We start from the raw sequence: 27,732 nt of genomic DNA, 5'->3' as shown, positions 1-27,732 counted from the left end.
TCGACCAAGCCGTCAGTAGCAAAGCCCTCATATATTTTGGCAAAAATGAAGGATGTTGCTTATTTCCTTTAGTTAAAGAAATACAAGCAATACTAGTTAAAACAAATAAACAAACAAAAACCCCATAACATTGACTAATCCAAACAAACAACTGTCCACCCCCAGAAAACAGAAGCTTTTGTTCGATAAGAACAGGACAAGAACAGGTCCATGGACATTTTCTCTGATGGAAACACTGTCTGTCAAGTTTGCACCCCCCTCACCTCCCACCGCTTCCTACCATGAGCTGCAGCTCCCGGCCCTGCACTTAGGGCAATGCGGTGTTTGCGGCAAGGTGGAAACAGCCAGCTCACAGAAAACGTTTGGGTTAAAGGAAGTAAAACGACATTTTGTGTAAGCACGTAGCTGCAGCCTCAGACAAACCTCTGCCAATACTGTTATGGGCACAGTCGATCACATATCCGGGATTAAGCAATTCCTAAGTATCCCTTAGACCGTTTTCCAGCCTTTCTTCCAAGAAATTTACTATTTTAGTCTTCAGTTCTACTCCTCTGTTTGCATACCGTATGTCACCTAAAAACATCCAGTTCCAATGGCTTTTTATCTTCCTGTCCTGCTTTCACAATCACCTAAGCACCGAGCAGCTTGAAAACAACCCTGACACCACTGTAAATGCACTTTAACACCTTGAAAGATAACTCACATCATCTGCCATGTGATGACCACCCAAAACAGACGTATGTTGTCATATCTACATTAATATTAACAGTTTTTTTTTTATAACAGGACTTAACTGAATTGAATTTTAAAATCAGTATTTTCTTTTTCATGCTGTGCTGTTTCATCAAGAGGAGAGATCACAGGGAAAGAGAAAGATCAGTCAATTGAGTAATAGGTTTTGAGACAAGGGAAGAGGCAGACAAAAGCAAAATGAGCCTCTTGGCAAAATCAGAGCCCTGAGCAGACACCTAGCCCAAGTTAAAATATCCTCCTTCTTCCCCTGGCAGCAAAGCAAGCATCCTTTAGGGAGCCCTTGGCAAAGGACAATGACTGTAAAATCCCTGTTATGGTTTTACAAAGGAGGGAAGTAGCAAGGAACCCGCAGAGCCCCTTGCGAGGAGGTGAGCAGACGCCGGGCTGCAGCACGAGCTGCTTCCCCCACCTCGTGGAGGAGCAGGAAAGTGATGGGGAAACTGCAGCCGCCAGGCCTGCATCAGGTCTGGGGATCTTAAATCCAGGGAAATGCCCCTTCCCCAGCCCCCCCCACAGCTCCAGAATTTGGGGAAGTTTCCTCTTCCAGCTGATTTAGCGTAAGCAGTTAAAAATCTTGGGTTTGCTTTGTTAGTATAGAGCACCATTAAATTTATAGCAGATTTAGAGAAGCAACCTAGAGACCACTACTGAAAAGGAATGCTCAGTTCTTTACCTCGAAACTTATAACACTTACAGATTTGTTTCATTAAAAAAAAATGTAGAGTTTCTCCTCATTTGTGGTGATTTATTTTTAATCTCACCATGCTCGAGGTTTCAAACCCTTGTACCATTAATTTCCACCGCTGTTACACATGACAGTAGTTACCATGCTGCTATTATTCTGGAAGTTTTATTCTTAATAAGTTTTTATGGCCTCACTTGGTGTTTTTCTTTGTCTCATTATCTGTCCTTTTTCTCTTGTACTTCAGGTTTAAGTGGTGGTATCCGATTCACCTTCTGTGTCAGTCACTATTTTGCCAGGCTCCCTTTTATTTGATTCCCTTCTAAATTTATGCAAACATTTTCTTAATTTCCTATCTCTCAACTCCCTCTTTTTGCCATGCTTTTTGGCATCACAGAAAGGAGCACTTTATTCAAATTAATGTTAATAGAATTGTAATACGACCAGATTTTCCTAGCCTGCTTCCACAGCCTCAGATTTTGTTTGCTCTCTGACTGCTCACTTATCTCAAACGGATGTTTTCATTGAGGTGTCTGTACCGACACCCACCCCAACACAAAGCAAGGTACCACGCAGCTGAACTAACCAAACCTATTAACTGGGTGTTAATTGCATAGCAAGCAGCAGTGAAATTAGGTTTGAAAACCAACACTCCATTAAGACAGCTGGGAAAAATTCACACTTTTCAGTGCTATTGTGTCCGGTTACAGAATCTATACGTGCTATTTCTTCCTGCAAAAAGGCAAACAGGAAAAAAAATGAGCCTGCAGAGTAAATGTTAGCTTTTACCTACACTCTAGTGCTTACTTGCCCCCATGCCTTCTTTCTTCTCTTGGGGAGGGAGGGGGAACACTCCCAAAAACATGTTCTCTGGAGGCAGAAGTGATTTAAGCCTAAGCCCACTTACCTGGCCAAAGGTAAAGCAGGCCAGATCTCTGCATTAGGCCAAGGCAATTGCACACCCAAGGAAGGCTTTACCATCTGCACCAAACCAGCAGCTCGCTGCCCTCGCCTGACAGGAGCCTGGCACGGGCAGTCTGTGCCTTCCCGCATGCGGGACAGCAAACGCTGTTCAGTCTTAAATACAGTTTTTGCAAGAATCCGTTCCAAAACTACATGCAACCGTACAAACCTGCTACCAATTAGCAGAGCTAGCTAAGTTTCTCTCCCACCTCTGCAGACAGTAGCTCACTGATTGGATTTAGCATTTCCCCTGCTGGGGCTGCTAAGTGCCTAGCCAGCTGGATGGCAGACTGCTCTTCAGCGGGATCAATTACAGCACAAAGGCCCTAAATAAATAATGCACAGTACCACAGACCGATTTCAAGGTGCAGAAGAAGCAGGGGCTCAAGTATCTGCACACGACCTTCCCACCTGCTGCCTGTGCTCCCAGAGCAGCCGCAGAATGAGAGCAAACCTGCTCTCGAGGGGGAGCTGGCAGCCACGGCAGCGCCGGGTGAGACTGGGTAACAGGCAGGGACTGGGGGGGAGAGCAGACATCAGTTGTCCTTCATGCTGAAAGCAGGCAAAGCCTGTCAAAATGAGGAGCGTTTGGGCTCGCGCCGTGCAGTGAACGCTTTAGGAATGACTGCCCGGAGTTAGGAGCTACGGCATGGGGTGGACTCTCCAGCAGAGGATCGATGACTGGCACTTCTTGGTAAACACTCAAGAGCCAGCTCTGCTACAGATGACACCTACTTTATTGCTGTGTTGGCTTCACGAAGACACGAGGCTCAAACCAGATTCCACTGGACCAGGTACCAAAAACCTGTGAAATAGCTGGTGCCGCAAGCTAACACACAGAGTATGAAAGGAGCATCTGACACGAGTCAAGGCACCGATCTGCTCGAGCTTGGCACCGGCCAGCTGTTCCCCAGCAGGTCAGGAGAGGCAAAAATGAACACACCTTACACTGAGTACAATACCCGGTGCCTGTGCCATCCTGCACACTGCGACAGGCATCCTTGGAGGAAGAGCAGGCATTCGTAATTGGGAAGCTGACAGCCAAAGATACTTGCAGGTCCCAAAGGTCAAAATGTGGTGAGTCTGCATAAACACACAAATGCACGGTATGACAGAGTGCACAGGGCACAGGGCAGTGCTAACTTGTCAGCACTTAACCTACGAGTGCATTAAAATTAAAAATATGCTCCCTTTGCAAGATAAATAGCCATACAGGCAGCTGTAATTCCGTTTGTTCTGTTTTGTTCCCCCCACTTAAACATATACACAGGGTATGAGCATAAACTTGGTCTTTTGACACGTTTCTGACACATTCTCTTCCCAGGTCACAAAGGACTGAAAGCAACCCGTTTTTTCAATACAACCATCACCTGTGTGACCCTCAAATGTTCAATTCAAAAGGGCAGTCAGTGAAACCAAGGTTATAATTAGTGCTACATACTTAAATGTCCATTCTTCACGAGTCTCGCTAAGCATTACTGGCACACGATCACAGAACGGCTGAGGTTGGCAGGAACCTCGGGAGGCTGTCTTGTCCAACCCCCTGCTGAAGCAGGGACGCATGGAGAAGGTTGCCCAGGACCTTGCCCAGACAATGCAGCCCTGCAAGATTTCTATGTTGCCGAAATTGGCTTATTTCCTCATTATAGACCCATGTCCTGTAGTTGGTGGGAGGAAACATATGCAACAGTTATTTCAGTGCCCTTGGAGGCCTTAGGCTTTATCACTGCAGACAGAAGAGCAAGTAGCCTGCCCACCACGATTTTAAGAAGTTCGGGAAGTAGAAAATGTGAACAGAAGACCAACTGACCCCATTCTGCGTAAGGGAAAATATTAGCTGGGGAAAAAAATGTACCCAGAATGAGATTTTGTTCGATCTGTACGACTCTGAGACTTAACCTAGTTACTCTAATGCGCACCAGAACCACTCCAGTTCTGCACAATTATTTAAGACCTTCTACAACTGACCAAACCCTTTACAAACCTGACGAACAAGCAAAGCCAATTCACAGATTGACACAAATTCACCTCCCCACTGAGGCCGTGAATCAACACATATAGAAAACTAAAAAGAGGCACTGATATCACCACGGATAAACACATTCCTCGCATTTTTTTTCAGCTGGAAATTGACCCGCGTTTGGTTTGAATTAAAGATTCATCGCAGTGCAGCAAATAACTAAATGGGAAGATATGAGTCCCTTTGAAGAGCGTGCAAATCAAATTTGGGTGATAATTAGCAGCAGACAATGGAAACCTACTGTTTATTTGCACAGAACCTGACATTTCTGAACTGCCCCTTGAACAGACACACAGGCAGTTGAGTATGCTGCTTTCCACCTCCATAGCTCCCCTCTTCTCTGCTTTTTTTTCCCTAAGCTTTTACAGATGACTAAGTCAACTCATCAATCCAAAGCTATTGCCATCTTTTTAAGTAAAGGAGGGAAAGCAAGAAGCAAGCAAATATCTTCTTTCAACTGTTCTAAAAAAAAAAAAAAACAAAAAAACTGACCTTTAACCACTTATGTCTGCTGCTTCTCCTCTTCCTCTCCATACACACAAGAAAACTGGATTTCAGGCCACGTACTGCCTTTGGACTGCAGCACAGACAAATACAACTATATTTGCCTATAACACTTGAAGGCTTCTTTAACCTGGTCTCACCATTCGTGGCACGGTTAATTCCAACCTTCAGTCTTGCATTCTTTCAGTGACTGCACCCTGGTATCAGAGTTGCGAGAGATGAACTGCCATAAAACTGCTATTAGCACCTTCAGTTCTGAAAGAGCATGGCAGATAGATAAATAAATACATGAATAAATCCAAGTTTTCCCTGTCAGCAATCATCTTGACCTGATATCTACATTAATATTTATTTCTACTGTTAGCCAGGTAAGAAAGAAAACACCTTAACCTCTTGGGGTAGATGCTAAACACATGCTCAGGCAAGTAGCAGGGGGCTCTCTCAGCTCGCTAGTCTACAAATTCGAGACAAATTCCCCCCCCCCCCCATTACTACAACTCATTTAGAGAAAATGGGAGCACAGATAAACCATTACAATTATTTGTATGATCATGCTTGATCACAATGGCTCTGATATAAAATGAGCCATCTCTGACAGAAGACTACTACAGAAACAGTCTTTAAGCTACAGGTTTTTGAGGATGCTTAGTTACTTAGGGGCTTGAAATTTGATTGCCAAAGGATAAAACAACAACAAATCAGGCTTCCTTTGGGGCTTAGACAAATTAAATGCAGTGTAAGTCAACTTTAAAAAGAACAGGTCTTCAACTCCCTGGGAAACACTTGAAATTTAAGTCTCAGACTGTCTGCCACAGAATTAAAACTGCCCTCCTCATCAGGGAAGAGTAACGTAACACATTCTTCGAAATTGAACACTAATTATTACAGGTGTCATAAGGTTGTGTATGTCTCCATTGAACACTCAGAATTTACCTTTTACTGTATGGAGGCTCTCTTTTCTATCAGTGGGAAAAGTTTAGCCTCACAGGAAAAGAGAAAAAATGGCACAGTAACAAGCAGATTCCACACCTTCTTCACCTCTTGTATGGAGTATTATCAATGACGATCACTCAGTATCACGAAAACACTTCCAATTCCACAATATTTTAGAGTCTACTCACAATTTTTAGTAACCTGTTCTTGCTCAATTTAAAACCAGACCTTGCAGACTAGGCATGTGTTTTCACAACTGCCTTAAAATTGTGTGTTGAGCCCATCCTTGCAACGATACATGCCAGTCTCTGTCCACGTACAATATTCATTGCACTGTTAAATTCATTTTTCACACAGTACCTATGGAACCCAAGTATTTTCACAGAAGGGGAGAAAAATACACTATGATTAATAACTTTTAGCTATGTTAATTACATGATCTAATACAGCAATGGATACAATCCTGTACAACTTCTTGAGTGTAGAACACATCCTGTGTCTGGAAAGCTCAGATTTAACCATTTAAATCTAAAGGTGCCCACCAAATCCATCCCCCACATGCCTACCTACCTGTCTCTTCCAAACCTTGGAGCCTACTCTCCTTCAGTTTCATCTGAATTTCTTCCTCTGTGCATAAAGGTTACTGAGACCGTCCTTCCTAAGCACTCAGTATTTAACTCTTCACAGACTTATTATTTGCCCCTGCTACTAAGAGCCTTCCAAATCCCATTCCCTAATTAATTTTACCTTGAAAGCCAGGTGACACTGAATTGGTCAACCTAAGCAATATTAACCACGTGCATTTGTATTGTTTGCCTTTTATCGGTATCAGGTACACCTAGCAAGATCAAGCTGTGAGATGTACTAAAGCAGGTTTCTGACTTCGTGCTGTTGCTTACTTAAAGGATATGCACAACACACACGTAATTCACAGTATGTTTAAAAAAAAAGCCTAAAAGATCTATTCAGAAATGAAAATATATATAGTTTCTGCGTATTATTGCATTTCGGAATGAGACTTTGGAAGGAGAAGTGCTAAAGTGAAGTGCAATCAGCTTCATATTTAACTGAATTAAAAACAGATTATTCAAATTCAGTAATAGTGCAGCAATATTAATTATATTGTTTACATCACTTAGAGAACTCAAGAGGCGAGTGAAACAGTTTTATATATATAGTGAGTGCTGGCCCAGTGGCTGAATGCTGCAATATAAGAAAAGCAACTAAATACCCATATTTAGAATATTATCCCCTTGAGCTCAAAACAATAATCGCTGAAGCCAGACTGGGCCAAACTCTCTGTCACTTTCTCTCTTTTTGTGTAGGCAAACAAGTGCATGTTGTATGCAGCTCGCTTCGAGCTGCCCGACTCGTGAGCAAATGGAACTCATTCACAGAAATAATAACAGCATAATCTCTGATTGCAACTTCAGAAGCTATTTGAATAGTTTAAAAAGCAAGTACCTTTTTCCAGTGTCTCTTATGTGCCACCTGAGAATTTCAAAAGGCTGTACGCTTCAAGTTTCTCTGAAGGAACTGCCATAGCTTGAAGCCAAGGAGAATCCAATTGCTGAGATGACGCACCAGGCTGTGCTGACGTAGCTCAAGAATGACCTATTTTAATGATCTCAACCTCGTGCTGTTCCAATTATGCTTCACAATTTGTAATTTCAGAATTTCACTTGAACTGAATGCTGAGCTTTAAATTTCATGACAGTAATCCAGACAAGATTTTATCCTCATATAATTGTTGGCTATTTTAGCATAGTTTTTATCATTTTGGCCACTGTACGACTTAGCACTTGCAATGATTTCTTACCGTGATTTGTGCATGGTTTCACATCTCAGCATGAACATTTGAAGTAAAAGTTCACAGAAGAAAGTAAAGCTCCGTATTTTCAGAACTGTGCAGCAATTAAACACATATAATGTTTAGAGGAAAACAATTAGAGGTTTGATTATATGAAAACATTTCCTAAAATCAACACCCGAAATAACTTCATTAATTAGATCATGCTGTCCACTTGCATGCTGAGACGTTCACCATTGTAGACTCTGAAACTCCTTGCATCACTTTCCACCCAAGGGCATAAAGTAAATTTCACTGATTTTTTTTTCTTTAAGGGAAGTATTACCATCATAACCTTTAACTGGAAATCATTTTTCCACTTTTTTCATTGGACTGGGGATCAGGTCCTGAATGCCATATTTCTAGAAAAGCCTGTCAGAGGCCTATACCACTTCTATCTCAGTGGTGACCAGAGACAGTGGGGCTGTATCAAGACAAGACTGTAATAGGAAATTAATTAGAATGAAATGTCATCATCTGAACAAGTTGCAATATTGATAAATATGTGACAGTGAACAATTCGTACAGCCAGGAGTTCAGCACAATTCTGAAAATTTGGCCTCTGGCATGACTCCGTTATGTGATGATGTAGACTATGTTATGTAGACATAAAAGCTAGCTGAAACATTAAAGCTGTCTAGACATACCAGCATGGACTAACTAATCTTGCTTCCCCTTCAAAGCACTGAATTATAAGATTGCTGTCATTTCATTAATTTAATATAGTTACAACAATTTACCTCAAACACCTCATTTTCTACACATTTCTTCAAAAAAGGAAAAAAAAAAGAAATTAAAAAAAAGGAATTAACTGAAAAAAACAGAAAAAAACAAAACCAAAAAACAATCCTGCAGTACAAAAGCAGTAGTGAAGAAGACAGAGCACTACACTCCAGACAACTAATAATCTGCAGAAATGATGGCACACACCTAAACAAAAGCCAGGATGCAAGGCCAAGCTAAGAGTATACTTAAAAAGAGCCTTAAATTCTGACTTAGCTTGTTTCTCTATTCATAAAACATTTTTCCCCCATAAACTGTGTCTTACCTTAACTCTGAAAAAGATAAACAATGGTTTTATGCTATGCATGCAATGGGGGCAATTTTTTTTCTTTTGAGTCAAAAATAGTGGTTCAATGGGACACTTCATGTGTCCTTTATCTTTTCCTCCCCTACTACAGCAAGATTACTCGTTTGCTTGTTTACCTGTTGCAACTGGTTATTATGGATAATTGTTTCATTTTCCAATTTCCAGTACAATAACTAGTTGCAAGACTAGCAGCACAGAATGACAGATGCTGATCCATTAGTTATAAACAAATATTGAGTATACCCACCACTACTAATATGAAATCTGCATACAGTTCCATCAGTGCACTATAAATGATGTTCAGATCTTTGCCTGACCTTGCTTACTTTATTTTCTGCAATGACTTCCCTTAACCAAAATGACAGCTGACCCCCAACACACAAAGACAATTTCTTGCATTTCTTGAAGCTGTTTCACAAACATGTTGTTTTGAGAACTCCAAGCAACAACATGTACAATTTTAAAGGAAAAATTGAAAGGCTCACATAAAAAAAAAAATCCTGAAGAGGAGAGGAATTTCTCTAAGGTTTAAAATCATTTACATACCTGCTCTTGTGCCAAGCTTATCGTGGCAATTTTTTTTCTTTCTATGGATCCTCAAAATGAAAAATGTTCAGACATTCTTAAACAAGCTACGTGTTAACCTGCATGCCCAAATCTTGGGATATTCTGCCCTGAACATTGGAATAAACTCAGGCAGCCCCCTCCCCCCCTTAAAATGCTATTAAAAGGCGATTAAAAAATATACCACATTCACGTAACAAAAAGTTATTCTGTAGTGAATACAGCTACATAGTAAGCTGCACATCCAGTGTTTCACAGCCCAGAAGGCACCTGGTAAGCCTACAGGGAGATGCTAAAGAGGAAAAAAAAATGCAAGATACTTAGCCATCCTAACCCAAACAGATTAAAATAACATACAGCTGATTTTATTCATTTTGTTACTGACTGAATCCATGTGAGAAGCATTCAAAATGCAAGTTTATTTTGTCTCGTTGACAAAATAACTGAATACTAACCATAAAGACTTCTACCTTTCAACACTGCAGGCCCTATTCCAAGGTGAGAGGCAGTGCACTTCAGCAATCCTTCGTTTTCATAGCCTCCGAAAATAAAGTGTTGAAGTTCCAAGCATAAGAGCTTTACTAGATCAGAATCTCAGCATGCTTTCTGAAAAATTCAATCATAGCAAGAAAAAGTTCATCACCCCTATAAAAGTAGGAGGAAGCATTACATCATCAGCAACCGAAATGTCTTCTCACAGCCAGAAGGAAGGAATGGGAAATACCACAAACACTGGTATCAGCAGCCAAATATAACTGGCACAACTCTGAAACCTGCAGCCCGGATGAGATGGCTGGTTGACAAACATAAACCTCTCTTTCTTCCATCTCCCTGAGGTATCAGGAAGATGATGCCTCTATTTTGTGAAAGCATACTGGAGAAGGAGAGTGTCTCTCAGCACCCTCAGCGTGGTGAGCTTTCTAAAGACAACGTAGCAAGACCACTGTCAATCATGTTATTTTGCTATCAGCATTACTGTGTGTAGTTACAACACCACATGAACCAAGCCATAATAGCATTAAGGCTTAAAAGCCTTAAATGTTCAGAAGTTCCATAAAGAGTACTGGAAGTTGGCCTATTAAATATTTTATAATACATCTGAATTAAAAAAAAAAAAAAAAGGCACAGGAGCAGGAACATTTTGCAAACACGTTACTTAAATTTGAGAACAACCCTCTTTTGGTAATGTGAATATTCAACTTGGGTAAATCAAGACAATCACAGATGCACATTTTTCCCAAATCTTTGGCTGTATTGCAATGGTTGTTTCAATTTGTAATCTCCAACTAAACATTTCCTATCCATGGATTAACAATATATTTACTGACTTGTGTCTTTTAACAGTATTTATCCAACATAACAAAATAAACTGCAATTTGTTATACTTTTTTTTTTTTTTACAAAACATTTTATAAATATTTTTACAAAATGTATACAAAGCAATTTCAAGTGAGACATACTTTACAAATGAAGGTATTTAAGCAAATAAAGTCCATACCACACTGACAATAAGTGACACATCCTCTTTAAGTGAAGTCAGTCTGTAAGGCCTCCCTAATCTAACAGATAAATTATACTAAAATCTTCAAAATGAACATATTTTTCTTAATTGCCAGTTCAAAATTTGTTTTAATATTAGGCAGTATTAAATAACATTGAAATCACAATGCTGATCCAGCAAAATAATGAAAACATGTCTAAAGTCACGCACATTCACAATACTTTGCTGGATTTGATTCCATATGATTAATTTATACTTTTTTCTTTCAAACACAACAAAAAATACAATTCTTTCATTTACTGCTTCACCACGTACCAGAATTCCTTTAGAATTGAATTCAAAGGAGTAAACAACAGAACATGAACAATTCAACATTTATCTTGCTAGGACTGTTCACAGGGTTCCTTTCGCAAGTAGTTCAGAGAAATGTGTCTGACCAAGTCAACAGTGACTACTTTTTTTGTAATTTGTCACTTTTTATACCCATTGTCCCCCATCCCCAAATAAGATCCAATAGAAGACACATAGCCTGATACGTCAATTATGTATTTGCTGTACAGATGCTGTACCCATTCTGAGGTGGTACAAAAATCAAGTGAATCCATGAATGTGCAACTTTTTTTTTCCTATAAAAGAAAAAATTAACTAGTTAACATACAGCTGTGTAACTTATTGTTTTCCTTCCCAGATAGTTTAGAATGGTTCAATTTCCAAAAATCATAAAACAAACGCATCATGATACACAGCCATAAGCATATTATTAAATCTAAAAAGGCAATAGGTGAAGACTATATTGTCAGTTTTGCCAATAAGAAAACAACTAACTGCCTGAGAGTCTATTCTATGGACACCTAACTAAAAATTTAAAACTGGCAATACTTATTACTTTGAATATCTTCTACAACACTTGGGAATGTTGGGATTTTACAAACATGTACTTTAAAATTGGCACAATTTTTTTCTTAAATGGCAATTAGTAACATACAAAAAACAGTATTTCCATTCACTTTGAAGGGAAAATGAATTTTAAACAAGTTCATCTTTCTCATGTTGCTTTCTAGATTTGGTTTCCTTTAGTGGTCAGACAGTGGACTGTAGCTCAATACTGAGTTGCACTGTGATCTGCTATCGTACGGATCTAATTCTGCTTTCTTTTGCACTATTCAGATGCACTGAGTTACATGAAAACTCTACCTTTTGTTTTCTTTCCTGGCAATCTAACTGACAACCACAGTTTGTCACGATGAGCCTCTAGATTATGAAAACTGTAATCAGTAAGTCTGAAGAATGGCTGGTAATTTCTCTAAGAAACTGTGGGGAAGGTCTGGGGGAGAATATAAGCATACCTTAGAAATCACAAAAGCTATATCCTCCTGAGCAGACATATGTACTACATGCACGTGACTAATGTCAGCGTACTTATGTGCACAAAAGCACTCACGACCAAAGTAAACTCGGAAAAAGCAGCATGGGCAGCAAAAAGAAAGATGGCATAGATTAAAATAAATAAATAAAATAATAAGGTTCTATCTTATCAACATGACAGTGAGCCAAATACAAACCATGCAATGGTTTCACTTGGCTCTACAATAGGAGTTAATAATTACACACTTTTAGATATGTTTTAACAATGGGATTGCTGATCGACTTTGGTCTGTACATAGCTTGATAATTATGACTGCTACAGTGGATGATTTTAACATTCTCTGACAGAAAAAAGCAAAAAAACAAAAATAAACACTGGCCTTTAAATTTCATCAGAGTAAGGCTAATGTCCTCTTAAAATATAAGCTACAAATATCATAACAGTTCTCAAATAAAAGTGCTTTTGACACTTGGTCTTAAAAAAAACAGCAACAAAAAAAAAGAAAAACCAACAAATAAAAAAAAACATTTATACCACTTCAGAAAGACTCAAGGCTGACTACATCCAATTATAAAATGCAAAATCTCTTCCTCAAGAGTTAACATATATATGTATTATATATATAAATTCATGGCTCTATCATGGCCTCATCCTGTACACTTTGCCATTCATTGGCTTCCATTCTACCTTCCTTAGTCAAGCATTTATTACTTCATAACATGCCACTGTGACTAAGATCATATAATATCATCCCACAGACTAAACTTACCCACTACAAATATATCGAGTACTAGTTTCTGCTCAGAAAGCAATAGAAAAGCACTTTAAGTTTAAATTATGAAGCCTTGTAAACACACTGATGACATCCTTCCGACTTAAGAATCCTAAAACACAGGTTCCTTAACAAAGCAAATTATCACTTCTGAATAGAGGTACAGTGGGTTTCCAGAACAACTTAAAACTCTGAAGATTTGTGGAAAAGAAGGGTAGGGGAGAATTGTTGCTTCTATCACTTTTTAAAAACATTTTCTTAATAAATATATCCTTTCAAATGACTGTGATTGTCAGTATATTACCATGTTACATAGGGCCTAACGACCTGCAACCTTGTTATGTTGCAGTACTGCACAATTATCAAAAGCACTATCATAATAATACTTGAAATAGTAAGGCCCTAACAGACTGCATTCTAACAAGGATTAACTTTACTTGGATATCTCACTGTAACCACAATGAGTATTGCTCTCAAACACAGAACAGAATCTAGTTTAGAAAGGTTAACCTTAAATGTATGTCAGGCTGTACTTGTGGTGTCATTCACATTTGCTTCTGCTAAGAGAAACATCACTTGTCCATGGTACTGTAACTATTAACACTCTAAGATACTATTTACAGCTGCTTCTAAAATAGAGTCAGTTTCTACAACACCTTCGCTGTGGTCTGGAATAAACTTTTCCAGGCAGTTTTCCTGTGAAGCAATAGGTGAAAAATTAGGAAATTCTAAGTCAACAGAGCCACTACTCGATGCCTCGTTTTGTGGCGGTCTCCCAGCTTTTTTAAGTTCCAAGATGTTTTTAAATGTCGTTTCTAAACTCTTACTCAGCAGTAAGTCTTGCTGGGGTTCACCAGAGCCCTTCATGTTATCAGGATGTAAAACCTCATTCTTTGGAGGGCTCCTCAGAGTTTTGTCTTTGAGGGAATTATTACATGTTACCTTTGAGAAAGACTGAACTGTATTCCTCGATATTTTATTATGTGTTCCATGACTGCCTCTTGATACAGTTTTTGACAAGTCTTCAGAACTCGAAGAATTCTCAGTGGACTTGTTAAGGTCTTTACCAGCCATCTTTTCTTCAGAAAGGGCCTTGTACTGGCTCTCAGAAGAACAATTAGCTTTCTCAAACCTTAAAGCTTTAGTGAGGCTCTCCAATTTTTTAGTAGAAGCTGTTCCTTCTTGTGGTGTCAAAATGTTGTTAGGCACTAGAGGAAGTTTACTGTGATTTGTGGACTCTGCTGAGCTGGATTTTGGTCGGTCTCTGGCTTGGGTTTTGGTAGTCTGACTTCGAGAAGATAATGTTTTGCTAGACTGATGGTCACTTTTGCTGGTCTGTGCTTCATCAGCTGTTTTATCAAATTGTTTGGCAGAACAACAAAAATCGGCCTGATAACCATCTGAAAATTAAGTAGCAACATTTTACATTAACTACCTATATACCAAAAGAACATGTTCCATCTTTTCCTTTGTATTGAAATTCAAGTAACATCCACAGCCTAGAGATTCATGTCTTTAAGAAATGCTTAAGTGTTCTGCTGCACTAATGCTTTAGGGCAGGAGATTATGATCAAATTTACCAGCATGCTACGCATGTAACGGGCACTGTAAAACCACATTAAAGGCACTTCCAAGCATTCTAAATATCTAAATGTGGTATTAGGAAGATGAGTATTTCAATCTAAACTGTCATATCATACTTCCTCTGGATATCTTTTAAAATAGGCTAGCAATCAGTGCCTCAGTGGGGCCAGAGATATTTTTAAACAACCCATGCTTATGCTGCTTTTGTAAGATTCAGAAGACAACCATCACTTACCAGGATCCACTAGTGCAAGACGCTTCTCTCGGGACAGAGATGCCCTTTCCTCCTGGTTAAACATCCTATCTATCATAACCATTTCTGCAGATGGATTTATCCGCTGCAGGAAAAGGAAAAAACAACCATCTCTGAAGTAACTCATATGTCTGTACTAAATCAAAACACTAATAGCTTAGTTACTACTCAAAGAAAGAGAATGACTTTCATTATGTATTTGTGGAGAACATTCACAATTCCACGGCATCTTCAGCAACCTCGACCATGACTACAAGGACTAATGAAACTCAACCATAAATTATTATTCACATTTTATGGTATATTTAATTTGTTAAAGATTTGAAAACAGGGAATTGCTATTCCTGTCATAAGAATTACAACTTCTCACAACTGAATGTATTTACCACTGGACACCACTATTTTTTTTTTACATCGTGTGCAGCAACTTTCTCTTTCAGAGGGAAAAACAGCAAGAATCTTGCAATTGGGACCACCCTATCATCTCGTATCTGCACTTCTCTCCCAGCAGTACTAGTACCTTCAACTAGCTGGTGCTGTTGCATTTTGCTGACCACACCCTCAAGCCAGTAGCTCCACCCATCACAGAAGAAAAGTTCACTGGCTACTAAGTCACAACATGGGTAAACTAGTTCCAAACCTGAACACTCTTTCAAATAACTTCATTCCAAAATGAGTGAATGAGATACACCACGCAACACACCAGATTCTAAAAGAACAGATTTCCACCTCTATCTCCCCCTTTGCATCTGCAATTACTTCCAAATATATGATGGTTACTATCTTTTTAATGGGACTGCCAGATTCTAAAACCATGCTAATTGCAACATTTTTACTAAGAATTCCTGTTCTACTATACATTCCTGTTCCTAAACTAGAGTGATTTAAATGTCTTTTATACCTAAATTCTGTACTTTTCCAGACTCAAAAACTAGCATGTTGGAAGCCACAATGAGATTCCCCGATCCTTGTACAATACATTCTTAAAGTAACTTAAGTTTTTTCACTTCACACCTGGGACTGTGAAAGCATTTAAATTGGAAGTATTTATGATGAAAATGTCAGACTCCACCTAGCTTCTAAGGAGAACCAACGATTTCCTAAATTATAATAAATCTGGCTGCAATTATAATATGTCTGGAGGCCTTTGAATGGAGCTTTACAACATTCTTTCAGGCATTATCTCTTGCAGAGACATACATATATCACCTGACTACCACAGCCTCGTCAGAGCAAGAGCAAAGAGTTTTGTTGATGTGTATACTAGCTTATACTTTGTTGATGTGTCTCCAACGTCTATGAAATGCGTATAGAACAGCACCCTTGCTTAGACAGTATGTAAAAATAGGGATAAATAATATCAACAAAATTAATTTTAATGCTAGCTCTCACCTTCCTGTATTTTTTACAAACTGAATCACATCCTATAAACATTATTGTATCTGCATTATACACCTTACCATTGCATCTTCTATAAGTAAACATCTGTATTTGTTCAGCATAGCTTGCGTCCTCTTCAGAAGCTGCGTAGCTACAGATTCAAATTCACTGTCCACTAGAAAGACAAGAGTATACTTTCAAATACTGTTCTTCAGTAACCAGAAGGTTTAATAAACTGCACGAACTTTGAAATGTTCCTTCCCTTACTGCTCTAAATTACATGATGAATTCTCTCAGTACATTCATTACAACCTTATTGCCAATTTTAAAGGAAATTACCTTTTCTTAAGTCTTCATCTGTTGGCAGCGTTCCTTGGCACACATGATATGAAAGGAGTCTCTGAACTGCATCATTTAATGATCTGAACTGACTTTTATCTGGCGTCACAGCATTCACCTGGTCCTTCTGTAACTGTTGCAGAATACTACAACGAAAATTAATGATATCTATAATTAGCATATACTCAAGCACGTATAATTAGCACGAATAAAAATTTATACACTATCAAAAATTAAACAGATGAAAGCTAGAGAAAATATCTGCAATAAAATCAAAAAAGAAGAGAATGACTTACAAAGCTCCTTTAGTTAACTGTTTAGCAGCAGGCCTTTTCTGTCCAACTAAATGACCATCCACCTAGGTACAAAATAAAAGACAAATTACAGTATATGCCCTCCTTTGTAAAGCCTAAGTTTCAACATTTATTTCTGCCAAATAAGTATTTCAACAATAGTAAGTACAATCACCAAGTAAGTATAAACACTTAACCATCTCACGTTTTCATAGGGCACTTTTACAGTGAAATATACAAGTCACTTCTACTACCTCACAAATGTGAAGTTTGCAGGCAAATTCCACTGTGGTGCACCTACATGCTTCATTAGAAAAGAGGTTTGTTATCAAATTTAGCAGGTGAAAAGGTACAACTAAAATTTTGAAAATACACATGTTCTCAAGAACTGTCCGTATTTCTCAGCTGTCATCATCTTGCCTGATTTGAATGGATCAGAGTATCTGTCAAGGAAGCAGGCTATGGTTCCATATATAAATTTTCTAAAGCCACAGTCTTTGGGAGGGAGGCGAAAGCAGTCCCAGAAATTGTTTCAGCGTCAATGGTGCAGATATACCTATCAGATAGATCCATGTAGTCATCTCCTTGCACATTTATGAAGCCACAAGATTTTGCAGTGGAACACTGCCCTAAGATGTGACGTTTTCTAAGGTGGTAGAGGCTCATGTTCCTAGTGTATGACAGGCATCACTGCAATCTACATATTCTCCCCAAGAACCCATTCTGAAACAACCTTTATTTAATACGTTTTTTTTTGCAAGACACTAGTCAACTAGCCTAACAAAATCAGCCACAGAGAAAAAGTTACTTCTGATTTAAAAACAGATTGGGTGAAAGCTCTTTTGAACTACAACGTGATTAGAAGGAACCAAAGAGGATGTGGTGCAGAGCATCCTTCTTAACAAAGTAGGAGTGGCATGAGGCAGGCACAGTGCAATGGTACTTGCTGGTCGAAAAGGCTCTGGCTTCAGAGCATAAAAAGTATTCACCACCACATGAGAAAGCACATCTGACCAATAATTACAAAACCAAGCTGAACTCATAATTGAGTTATGCATCTTCTGCTCTACTTGTACATCAGTCAGTACGACATGGAAAAGCATGTATGCCATACTACATTGAAAGACTTACTTCAAGGAACAAAAATTCTAAATCAAATCCTCCCTTGTTTTCTTCTGTGACTTTGCAGTTCAGCTCCATCCACAACTAAGCCCAAACTTTCTAGCCTACTTCAGACCCTCACCTCTTGCCCTCAGCTACTCAAGTCCATGAATGTAACAACTGTGTCCTTCCTCCAAAAGTACTTGTATTCCACCTCTAAAATACTAGTCTCCCCTTCCAGCCCCAAACCTTGGACGCAGCGTTAATTTTTTCTACATAGTTGCCATATATAGGAAAACTTTTGGTGGAAAAAAAAAAAAAACAAACACTGGGGAAAGAAGACAATGCAGTAAAGAATCAAAAAAAGGCCAGACAGAATTTTTCTGCTACTTCTCACAAACCATCCCCTCCCAGCCAGCTACAGAATAGCAGAGTTTGTAAGAAGTAAGGATGCCAGTAGGTCTAAGTCATGTCCAGCTAAATGAAGAACTGTGATGCCATATGAAATTATCGTCAGGGCGCCCCAGAGTCAGACTCCACTTACTGAGTAAATCTCAAAACAGCATTCATAATATCAACTGGCAAAATACTCAATTTTGTTGTGTCAAGGTAAAATTTAACAAGCTTGAGTGCCTTCCTGCATTGTAAAACAACCTGCACGGAATACTAGATTATCAGTATGGAGTTGAAACGTCTTTAACTTCACTGAAGTTTAAAGGGATAAAGGGAAGCATATAAATGGAAGTATTTTCTACCTGTATACTCTGCTGAACTGAAGATGCTCCTATTCCTTTTTCTTGTGGCTGTGCTGTTCCTAGAGACTGCTGTATGACTTTTCCTCCAGAGTCCTGTCCTATAAAGAATATGTTAAAAAGACTCTGTCATCCTAAGCAAGAACAGAACAATTTCATGCACCTGTCCTGATCATTTTACTTGAGCTTTTACGTGAAAGATGCCTCATGCTTAAAAACACTAGTGTAACTACCCTGCAGAGAAACCAACACATAAAAAGGACTAATACTCTGTACTGCAAAGTACAAAAAACCTTAGATATAAGCACCTCCTACCACTGCAGTGGTAAGAAGAAATTCAAGTACCATAAGTATAGGGGCCCAAAAATTTACCGAAAAAAATCACACAGTGTATTTTATCAAAATTTTCTATACTAACCTTCCCTGAAGGATATAAACCTAAATATTGTAAAGCTCTTGCAAGTACTTAGCATAAGTTCTTCTAACTTCACAAAAAATTTCTAAATTATAGCTGGGCAGACTTCCTCCAATTGTCTTACATAGGAATGCAAACAGCATCTTACCCCCCCACACACATTACAACCAACACAATTATTTTTTTTCCAAAAATATATTGTGCTGATTGGAGAGAATGCCTGGACAGCTTGCATATCAGCACAGAACAAAAAAAAATAATAATAATAATAAAAAACAATTAGATTATGGGACCTTATTCAAAAGGGTTACTAACACACAAAGATATTAAGGTTACTGCATTTTTCTGTTTGCTTTGAACGTATTATAATCTGGCATTGGATTTGGCTTTTTTAATAGCATGATGCTATTGAAAAAGCCTAGTATTTTGCCATAAACAAAAAGCTATCTATTCTAACTGAAAGTAACAGACTTATTCAAAAACAAACTGAGTGATAGCAGCCTGCACATAAAGTTGTAATTACTATTTTTATTTCCCCTGGACCTGAAGCAGCCATTGCAACAGAAGCACTAGAACTGTCAGAGAATTTTGTAGCTGATGTCCATATTTTCAAAGTGACCTACCTCTACTTTTCCAAGTTGGAAAAGAAAAAACAAAAAGGAAGAAAAATAAAAGAAGGTACAGTTTGGGATTTTATAGAGGAAAACAGAAATTGGTTATAGCACAGATTCAACTTTTCACTCTAGAAAATAAGTGCCATGGCTGGGAAAAATAATAGCACACATTCAATACTGAAAAACTTAAGTGTGCAACTAAAAAACAAAATTCTGATAATCTTTAGGACTCTACCAGCATGAGCCATCAATGAAAGCCTAACACTGTGAAGAACCACTTAATTTTGTTGCTGAAAAAATGAGAAAATGATTTTAAAAAGACCTTAGTTGACCTGATAGTGTGTTGCTCAGAAGACTTGTTAGCTGAGGCTGTCTCAAATTATCCTGCGTCTTCGATGCAGAAACTGGTGATGTCTGGTTCATAGCTTTTTTCTGTGCCACATACATTAAAAACAAAAACAAAATCTACAGTCAGATCTACACATCCAATCTACACATCCTTCTTCCACCTCAAACCTGCAATTGGTGAAGCCTCAGCCATCTCAACTTCTCAATGTAAGCTCAAGAATCTAATAAAGTTAACCAGAGAGGAACAGAAACTCCACGAACAGTACAAACGTGCACAGGTTACACTCTAAAAGACCCACGATTTACCATGGTTCAAACTAAAAGTGGCCCTCAGACAGCTCAGCTTTTGAGTCTCAAAACTGCAAAAGGTGACTGAACTGTCTCAACAAAATACAAAGAGTCAGTGGAACAAACTCTGCAATGCTTAGTGACTAAGTGATACACTGTTTACGATACCATATAACATTTAAAATGTAGGCACAAACTAAAAAGATTCTGGTAAACAGTAGAACCTGTTCTCTATCGTTAAAATCATTTTGCCATTTCTGGCTCTGAAGTTATAGCAGAAAAATAAATTTATCATTTACAGCAGTAAGAAATACTATGCTTCTGAAACTGCTGAAATTCACTGACCTCAGCACATATCCTATAAATATGAAGATAGAGGAATATGAAGAGAAAGTCATGCAGGCCTCTACTCACTCATCTGCAAACAAAACTTTACAACTTGTGGTAGTAGTACTGGCAAAGACTAAAAAAAATTGGTCCTACAACACGTTTGCCTTTATTTTCTAAGTAAAACTGCTTTATATCCTTGCCTATTTTGGTCTCAGTTGACAAATGCATTACATCTTTGGGAAAAAGAGAAAAAAAAACAGATATTTGGTACAATCGCATTCTGAGACAATTATCAGTATTTCAGAATGACCAACAAAAAAAAAAATGGGGAAAAAAATGCCAGGGAGAGATAATAGCTTGTTGTTAATGACGTGACACGTCATTGAGTTAAATATTGACGAGGTGAGGAAGTTATTTATGAAAGCCGACAGATTTAAATTGAATATATTCTGCAACTGCATCAACTGGACAAAAAAGACCTCATCCCAAAAGCACATTCAGACTTTAATTAATATTTAACAGAACTCTTCTTCCCAAGAAAACTTCTGATCTCAAATTTGCACCGGCCAAACCCTGAAAACGCATACGTAATTCTTAGTGAGGTCAAAAGACTTGTAGGTGCTAAGAATGTACCCAAGACTTTAACATCTGTCTCTATAGCAAGATTTTCAGGGGAGCCCAGAGTTGTATAACCTCCCAGTGTCCATTCCTTTAAATGGGAACAGAAATACATCAGTGCTAAGCAGTTTAGAAATTATCAGTACAAATCACCAATGAAAACTTCGGAATTAATGAAACCAAAAGTCATTCGCTCTGTGAAAAACTTTAGAAAATACTGGGTGAAATGATGCATACAGGTTACAGTGATTTTCAGCAGTTCCACAGTATTTGTAACAATATAGCCTACCAAAATTAATGTTTTCCATATAACATTACCACTTTGTTAACCAGATTTTAGCACAGTTTAGGAGCATTTCTTTGGCCGCACCCTGAAGCAGCTTTTCATACCTGACCAAAGGCGAACTGTTGCTGTGTTACTCCAACTGACGTGTGACTAAAGGTGCTGTTAGATTTGGAAGAGGATGCTGGAAGACGATGCGATGCGCTGACGGGAACTTGAGTTCTGTTCTGCGTGAGCTGATCTCCAGTGAAGTTTCCCCCTGACGCCACAGACTGAACCGATGGTCCCAGGCTAGGATGTACCGAACCAGAAGAACTTACAGCAGCAAATCGATTGGAAGCCGACATGTTTGAGACTGTTGACTGCCCAGGCGACATCGTAGTAAAACTCGATCTACCTTGAGAAACATTAGCTTGACTGGGTGACAAATGCAACACTGTTGGCGACGCCTGCTGCAGTGGCACCTGTCCACCAACGATTTGTGAAGTTCCATGGTTCACTATCACTTGGTTTCCAGGAGCTGTGAAGGTCTGGCCAGAAACAAGCTGAACAGCTGTGTTCTGATTATTCAGCATCTGCCCGGAATACGACTGGTTGGCTCTCAGCATGTTTGTGGAGTTCCTGTTGAGCATTACATGCTCAGCAGACACTTGGCTAGGAACCAGCTGGGAAGGCTGAGTCTGAAGAAGCTGTCCATTTATGGCCTGGACGTGATGAACTGAATTGGAATTAACGGACAAACTCGTAGGTATGAGAAACTGGTTTTGAGGTGCGTGAGGCTGTCCCATGGGGGAATGGATAACAATACTACCTCCGGCATTGCTAACTGTCTGAGGTGTAACTGATTTTCTTGTGTTTTGCTGATTAACAATATTAACAGACATATGCGGACCAACTACTGAACTCTGAGGTGAGTTTGCGGAGGCAAATGGAATCCCTTGCTGTACGTGATGCTGCTGTATTCCCAAGTTATTCACATTGTAAGCAGTTTGCTGACCCATCTGGATAGGCTTTGGTTGGATATTAATGGGTACTTTGTTAGAGTTTGGTGCTAAACCTCTTTGAATGATGATATTATGGACAGGTACGGATGTCTGAAAATTTGTGCTGTTAAATGGGACTGTTACAGGTTGTGCTACTGGACTTGAATTTGAGTTACCAAACAGTGAGTTACCATTTGGAGTTTGTCTATGAACCAAGAGGCTACTGCTCATGTTTGCAGGCGTTTGCTGACCATTGCCTTTCAGTATTATCTGAGATCCATCAAGGTTATTAATGGTCATCATGGAAGGTTGATTACTAAACGAACCAATTAGCTGTATCTGCCCAGAACCACTAATCTGGTTGCTATTAGACAAATGCTGGCTGGGAACACTAATTCCGACATGTTGCATAAAGCCATGTTGCACACCGACTGTATTGCTTGCAAAAGATGCTCCAACAGGTTGCTGTACCACTTGAGTAACTCCTATAGGTTGCAACGTCTGACCTGAGTAATTAGAAACATTAGAAGCCTGAGTAAAGGATGCTGATGAAGAAGGATGAAGCTGAGCTTGTGCAAACTGTTGGCTAGAACCTACGCTGGCATCCAAATATGCCTCTTCTGCCAAAGTCTGTTCGGTAATATTGGCCTCCTGCAAGGACTTCTGAAGAATATCAAAAGGTTGATCCTCACTAAGATCAGGTAAAGGAGAAGATACAAGTTCATCTTCAAGAAACTGAAGGCTACTGGACAGCTGCAGTCCATCACTAGGCCCCTCTCCAAGTTGACTGCTTACACCTTTTACAGATGACTTAGGATCAGTGTTCTGAAACGTAAAGCAATAATAGATAAATCATTTTCAGAAATTACCAGCTCTAAATTGTTTCCCCATTAAGCTTTTTCATGCAAACAAACTTTTGTTACAAAATTATCTTCTTTGCATAGCATGTGTATAAGGGGAGGTTCATCCCATACAGCAGGCCAGCACAAACGTGTGCATCACTGACATCCCACTCATGCCCTCCTAACAGACTGCTGGAGACACTACTCTCCTTTCACTTCTCCAGCCTCCCGATTCCACCACTCAGCTCTGTAGCCGCACTGTTTCAAGAGGATGCGACACATGCTCTTGAAGAACCCTTTTCCCTTCCTCAAGCTGAGCACAGTGTGGACAAAAGGATTAAAGAAAGGAGTGAGAAGACCTCCACTGTAACCCAGCTTAGGGCAGGGTTTCAGTAGCAACAGCAGGAGCAGGGGAAGAGACAGGAGAAATGTGCTCTTCTGCAGACTTAGCTCCATCTCCAGAACACTGCCATACTACAGTTGCACAATGCAAATTAGTGGCCAGTTCAAAAAATTAAGGAACTACGTTAATTCTTTGCTTAGAATAATTTTAGAAATAAAGGACTAAGAAAAACAGTGCTACAGACTTGGCTTTATTTTATCACAAAGATTAAAGAGAAGCTATTAGCATTGACACTACAGCAAATATTAAGAAGCACATTGAAAGAAAAATCCTTCAAAGCTACATCTATAAATACTGTGAGAAGAAAATATTTTATTTTGGCCTACTGTCAGATTTTCCTGAAACAAAACTATGCCTAGAATCTCTAAGCAACACAAATGTCAGGTTTCTAAAAGAGGGTAGGAATGACAAATTTAAATGGGATTAGAAAATTGCAATACTTCTAAATCAGATTGAGTATGCCTTTCTAAATTCCAAAATCCTGTTTCAACTATTCAAAAAACAATACGCACTTTCTTCTTTGGCCAGGACTGCAAAATGTGGGTGTGAAAATATCAGTCACATTCATATTCTGAGCCTTCACTACCTGAAGGTCATAGACATTTGTTTTCACCTCGTATAAACAGGTGAAGGCACTGCAAGCTGTAATTATCACATGCAGTAATGTCCCCACCCTAACTACAGCTCCCCAAGCATCCTTAATGTAGAATTTTACCCCAGTCTGCTTCTGAATCATCCTGTGTAGTTTACAAAACTTCAGTCACGTTTTACAATTTTAAGTGATTGTTCTTAGAACTCAATATAATATTTTAAATATATAAACATCAATTATATACATATATGTATTAACAAAAGGAATTAAATTGGTACTTAAATGTCTTGATGTCTGCACCTCATGAACACCTGAAATTACAAATTAGGTCCTTGAATGTACCTAGCTACCATCAGGCAGAGCAAAAACGAATCACTAAATAGGGCTCTACTAGAATTCAAGACTCTCACGTTCCTGGGGAGAAATCCTTACTGCATCTGTAATTTGTCTCCAATGAGAGCAACCAACGTGAAATCTTTCAAGACCGTATAATTTAGAGGCTTCCAGTTAATGCTGTTCCAGTCAGAACTAACAATACAACTACTGCTAATAATAATTACAATAGCAATAGTAATAATAAATAATAATATTATATGTAATCAAGATTAACAGCTTGAAACTCCCTCTCTGGAATGGTAAATCCTGAGGTTCGCTGCCTGCTCCCAGGACTGTTTAACATTCAAAAACAATTTTACATGCATGAGCTGGAAACTAGTGTCTTCCAACTTAACATCTGAATCACTGCTGCCCAGATTCATAAGAAAAGCCACACAGAACACCATACTAATTTCAAGGAGAAATTAGCACCTCTGCAACTTCATGAATCTGTACCACCAAGACTCTTATTCTCACTGCCTCTGTGAATATTCTGCTCTCTGAAACTGTTCTGCTATACCACAGTAGAAAGGTGGAAGAAGTCATTGAATACAGCCCAGGAAATAGGGCAATAGCTAGGGAACTCTCTCATGAGAGATGTAACAGAGACTTTACGACAGCCCAAGGAAACAAACCTGGAATCAGCAGAGGTGTTCTGTAATCATCCAACTCAGAGGGCAAGGGAGGAAATAAAAGAAGACACTGCCTTCTCTCCCTTTAGTCACCACAAACTTCATCTTGTTTGTGGTATATGTTGGCTGAGAAGGCTTACCAGCTGAGGCACTGAACCCCTTGACAATGAACTTGTAAACTCTGCCACTGAAAGGCATGAGATGGGCACCATGACAGTCAATCCTATGTCATGGTAGCAATTTTGAATATATACAAAAGTGGAACTTTCAGAATCTGCAAGAATTTTGATGACAAAAAGGTCAGAAGCCTCCAACTTTTCAGGTGTCTTAATTTATAAGCAGAGCCCGTGAAACCATCCACCACTGGGACTTCTGTTTTAGATACTTTGTCCCTTCACAATGCGCTGTAAACATCTATCTTCGCAATCAAGTCATTCTTCATGCAAGTCAGCACAGGGCTTCTACCCAAGGGAAGAAGGAAGAGAAGAGAAGGCATTGGTATTCATTACAAAGACACAAAAGTACAAGAGCACAGCACAAAGGGAACATGATCTGGAGAGCTAAAAAAAAACAAAAACAACCAAAAAAACCAGCAATCCACCCTAGAAACAGACACTAGAAAACCCTGCTCCTCTTATCAATTGTCTTCTAGATTACCTATCGCCCCCAATCTCCTACATCAGAAAGCTCTTTTGGCATTCACCTGATGTTTTCATTTCTCACAACTGCTATTCCCTACCCAAAAAATCCATCTTTCTCAGTACTTATTTCCTCTCAAAATTACTCTAAAAGCTCACACTCCGGAAGCACACCAGAAATAAAGCCCTGACCACTTCCTCATGCCTATCAGAAGAACGTCTACAAAGAACAACCAGGCTAAGGCAACAGCAAATGCGTATGTCATCCTTTTTCCCCCAGAGCCTGATATTTTTTTAGTATGTGTCCTCAAAACTCACCTCTGCCGTGCTGCATGTAGGAAACTGCTGTCTGATAACGGCTAGACTCATACCATGTTGACACCGCTGTTAGTGATCAGCAGAAAATTGGGCACACCCTACTAGGTACCCCACTTCCCCCACAACTATCTCAACAGGCTTAGCTGTCATGTTTTGATCTTTCAGCCTATAAGCTTTGTGGAGAAAGAACTGTCACCCAATTTATGTTTTTCCTACAATATCTAATAATGATAATGAAAGGGGAAAGACAGGGCAAACACATCACATCCTAATATTGTCGCCAGACAAAAGTCCCTGGTTCTCTATGAACCAGTTTTCAGGAGTCGTTTATGCCAATTATTTAAGGGTCCTACACATCTACAGTATACCCACATTATTTGCTAGGTACATGGGACAAACATGCAGAGTCAAGACAACACTATAATAGACAATTACCAAGGAAACCCAAGTGCATATACTGAAATAACTGAACTCTGGGATGAAGACATCATACATATATTTAAATTCAAAAAAAAAAAAAAAAGAAAAAAGAAAGAAATGTGGGACAGAAGACATCTCCACAAGTCATCTAGTCTGACCGTACTTAAACCAAGTCTGTTGCCAGCACTTGATCAGATCAGCCTTGGCTGTCTCTCCAAGGATTGCAAGTCCACAACCTCAATGGGTAAAACTCAGTCTGGTGCTGCAATACTCCTCGTAAAGAAAGAACACTGAAGACTATTTACAACACCTAATGAATTTCAAGTGACTTCTCTAACACTGAAGTGACAGGAAGAAAACATCCCCAGCTAGCTATTCAGCCCAAAGAACAGCAACAACAAAAAAAAACTTAATTAAAATTGCTAGCTCAGATTCTACATAGAAGTAAGAAAAAAAATACTCCACAATACACAGGAAATGTATGAGTGACTGACTTGAAGGTCTACATTTGAGCACTACTACATCTACAGTCACTAAACTTACAAGTCTTGTTCACTGAGCAGAATTACACTGGAGAATATTTTCATGGCACAGCAAGGTGTTTTTTTGCATATTTGTGAAAAACAGCCCAGTACTGCTATAAGTATTCTGGTTAAGTCACCGCTGAAAACCTAATAAAAATACTTAAACAGCACAAGGTGATTTTATGCTAGCACTCAAAATTTTCAAATGGAAAAGATCAAAGCCCAAATCTCCTTTATTTGGTTATATAAAAGCCAAATAAAGCTGTAAAAGAAGCATGCAGTTTCAATAAAAACATGATTTCTCTCCTGACCACTTACATTGGAGTTGGCAAAAATTGAATTTGAGTTGGCTACAGAATATTCGGTATTCGTCAAGTCTTCATTGCTCTGGTAACAGACAAAAATCATGT

General features: G+C 39.0%; 2 protein-coding genes across 15 annotated transcripts in view; both read right to left on the bottom strand.

The window, feature by feature from the left end:
• Positions 1-10,452, bottom strand: part of LOC308192121 (uncharacterized protein) — a gene marked incomplete at its 5' end in the record, with an annotated part of 233,436 nt that extends 222,984 nt beyond the window's left edge. Inside the window, one exon of the mRNA XM_080585356.1 lies at positions 7,675-10,452. The remainder of the gene's footprint in view (positions 1-7,674) is intronic.
• A 281-nt stretch (positions 10,453-10,733) lies between these two features.
• BICRAL (BICRA like chromatin remodeling complex associated protein) overlaps positions 10,734-27,732 on the bottom strand; it is a 54,411-nt gene continuing 37,412 nt past the window's right edge. For 13 of the 14 annotated variants that reach the window (XM_080585344.1, XM_080585345.1, XM_080585343.1 and 10 more), the window contains 9 exons: positions 27,641-27,709; positions 21,703-23,403; positions 20,061-20,160; positions 18,703-18,800; positions 16,850-16,911; positions 16,554-16,699; positions 16,295-16,389; positions 14,817-14,919; positions 10,734-14,397 (listed from right to left, as the gene is read on the bottom strand). In XM_080585344.1, coding sequence (XP_080441470.1) covers positions 13,595-14,397; positions 14,817-14,919; positions 16,295-16,389; positions 16,554-16,699; positions 16,850-16,911; positions 18,703-18,800; positions 20,061-20,160; positions 21,703-23,403; positions 27,641-27,709 — 3,177 coding nt within the window. In that variant the 3' untranslated portion in view covers positions 10,734-13,594. The remainder of the gene's footprint in view (positions 14,398-14,816; positions 14,920-16,294; positions 16,390-16,553; positions 16,700-16,849; positions 16,912-18,702; positions 18,801-20,060; positions 20,161-21,702; positions 23,404-27,640; positions 27,710-27,732) is intronic. The other variant, XM_080585339.1, reaches the window with a different exon arrangement.

The sequence above is a fragment of the Anser brachyrhynchus genome (genome assembly GCF_964034855.1).
Source record: "Anser brachyrhynchus genome assembly, chromosome: 3".
Lineage (NCBI taxonomy): Eukaryota > Metazoa > Chordata > Aves > Anseriformes > Anatidae > Anser > Anser brachyrhynchus.
The sequence above is the reverse complement of the archived record's forward strand: the minus strand, read 5'-3'. Positions and strand labels throughout refer to the sequence as shown.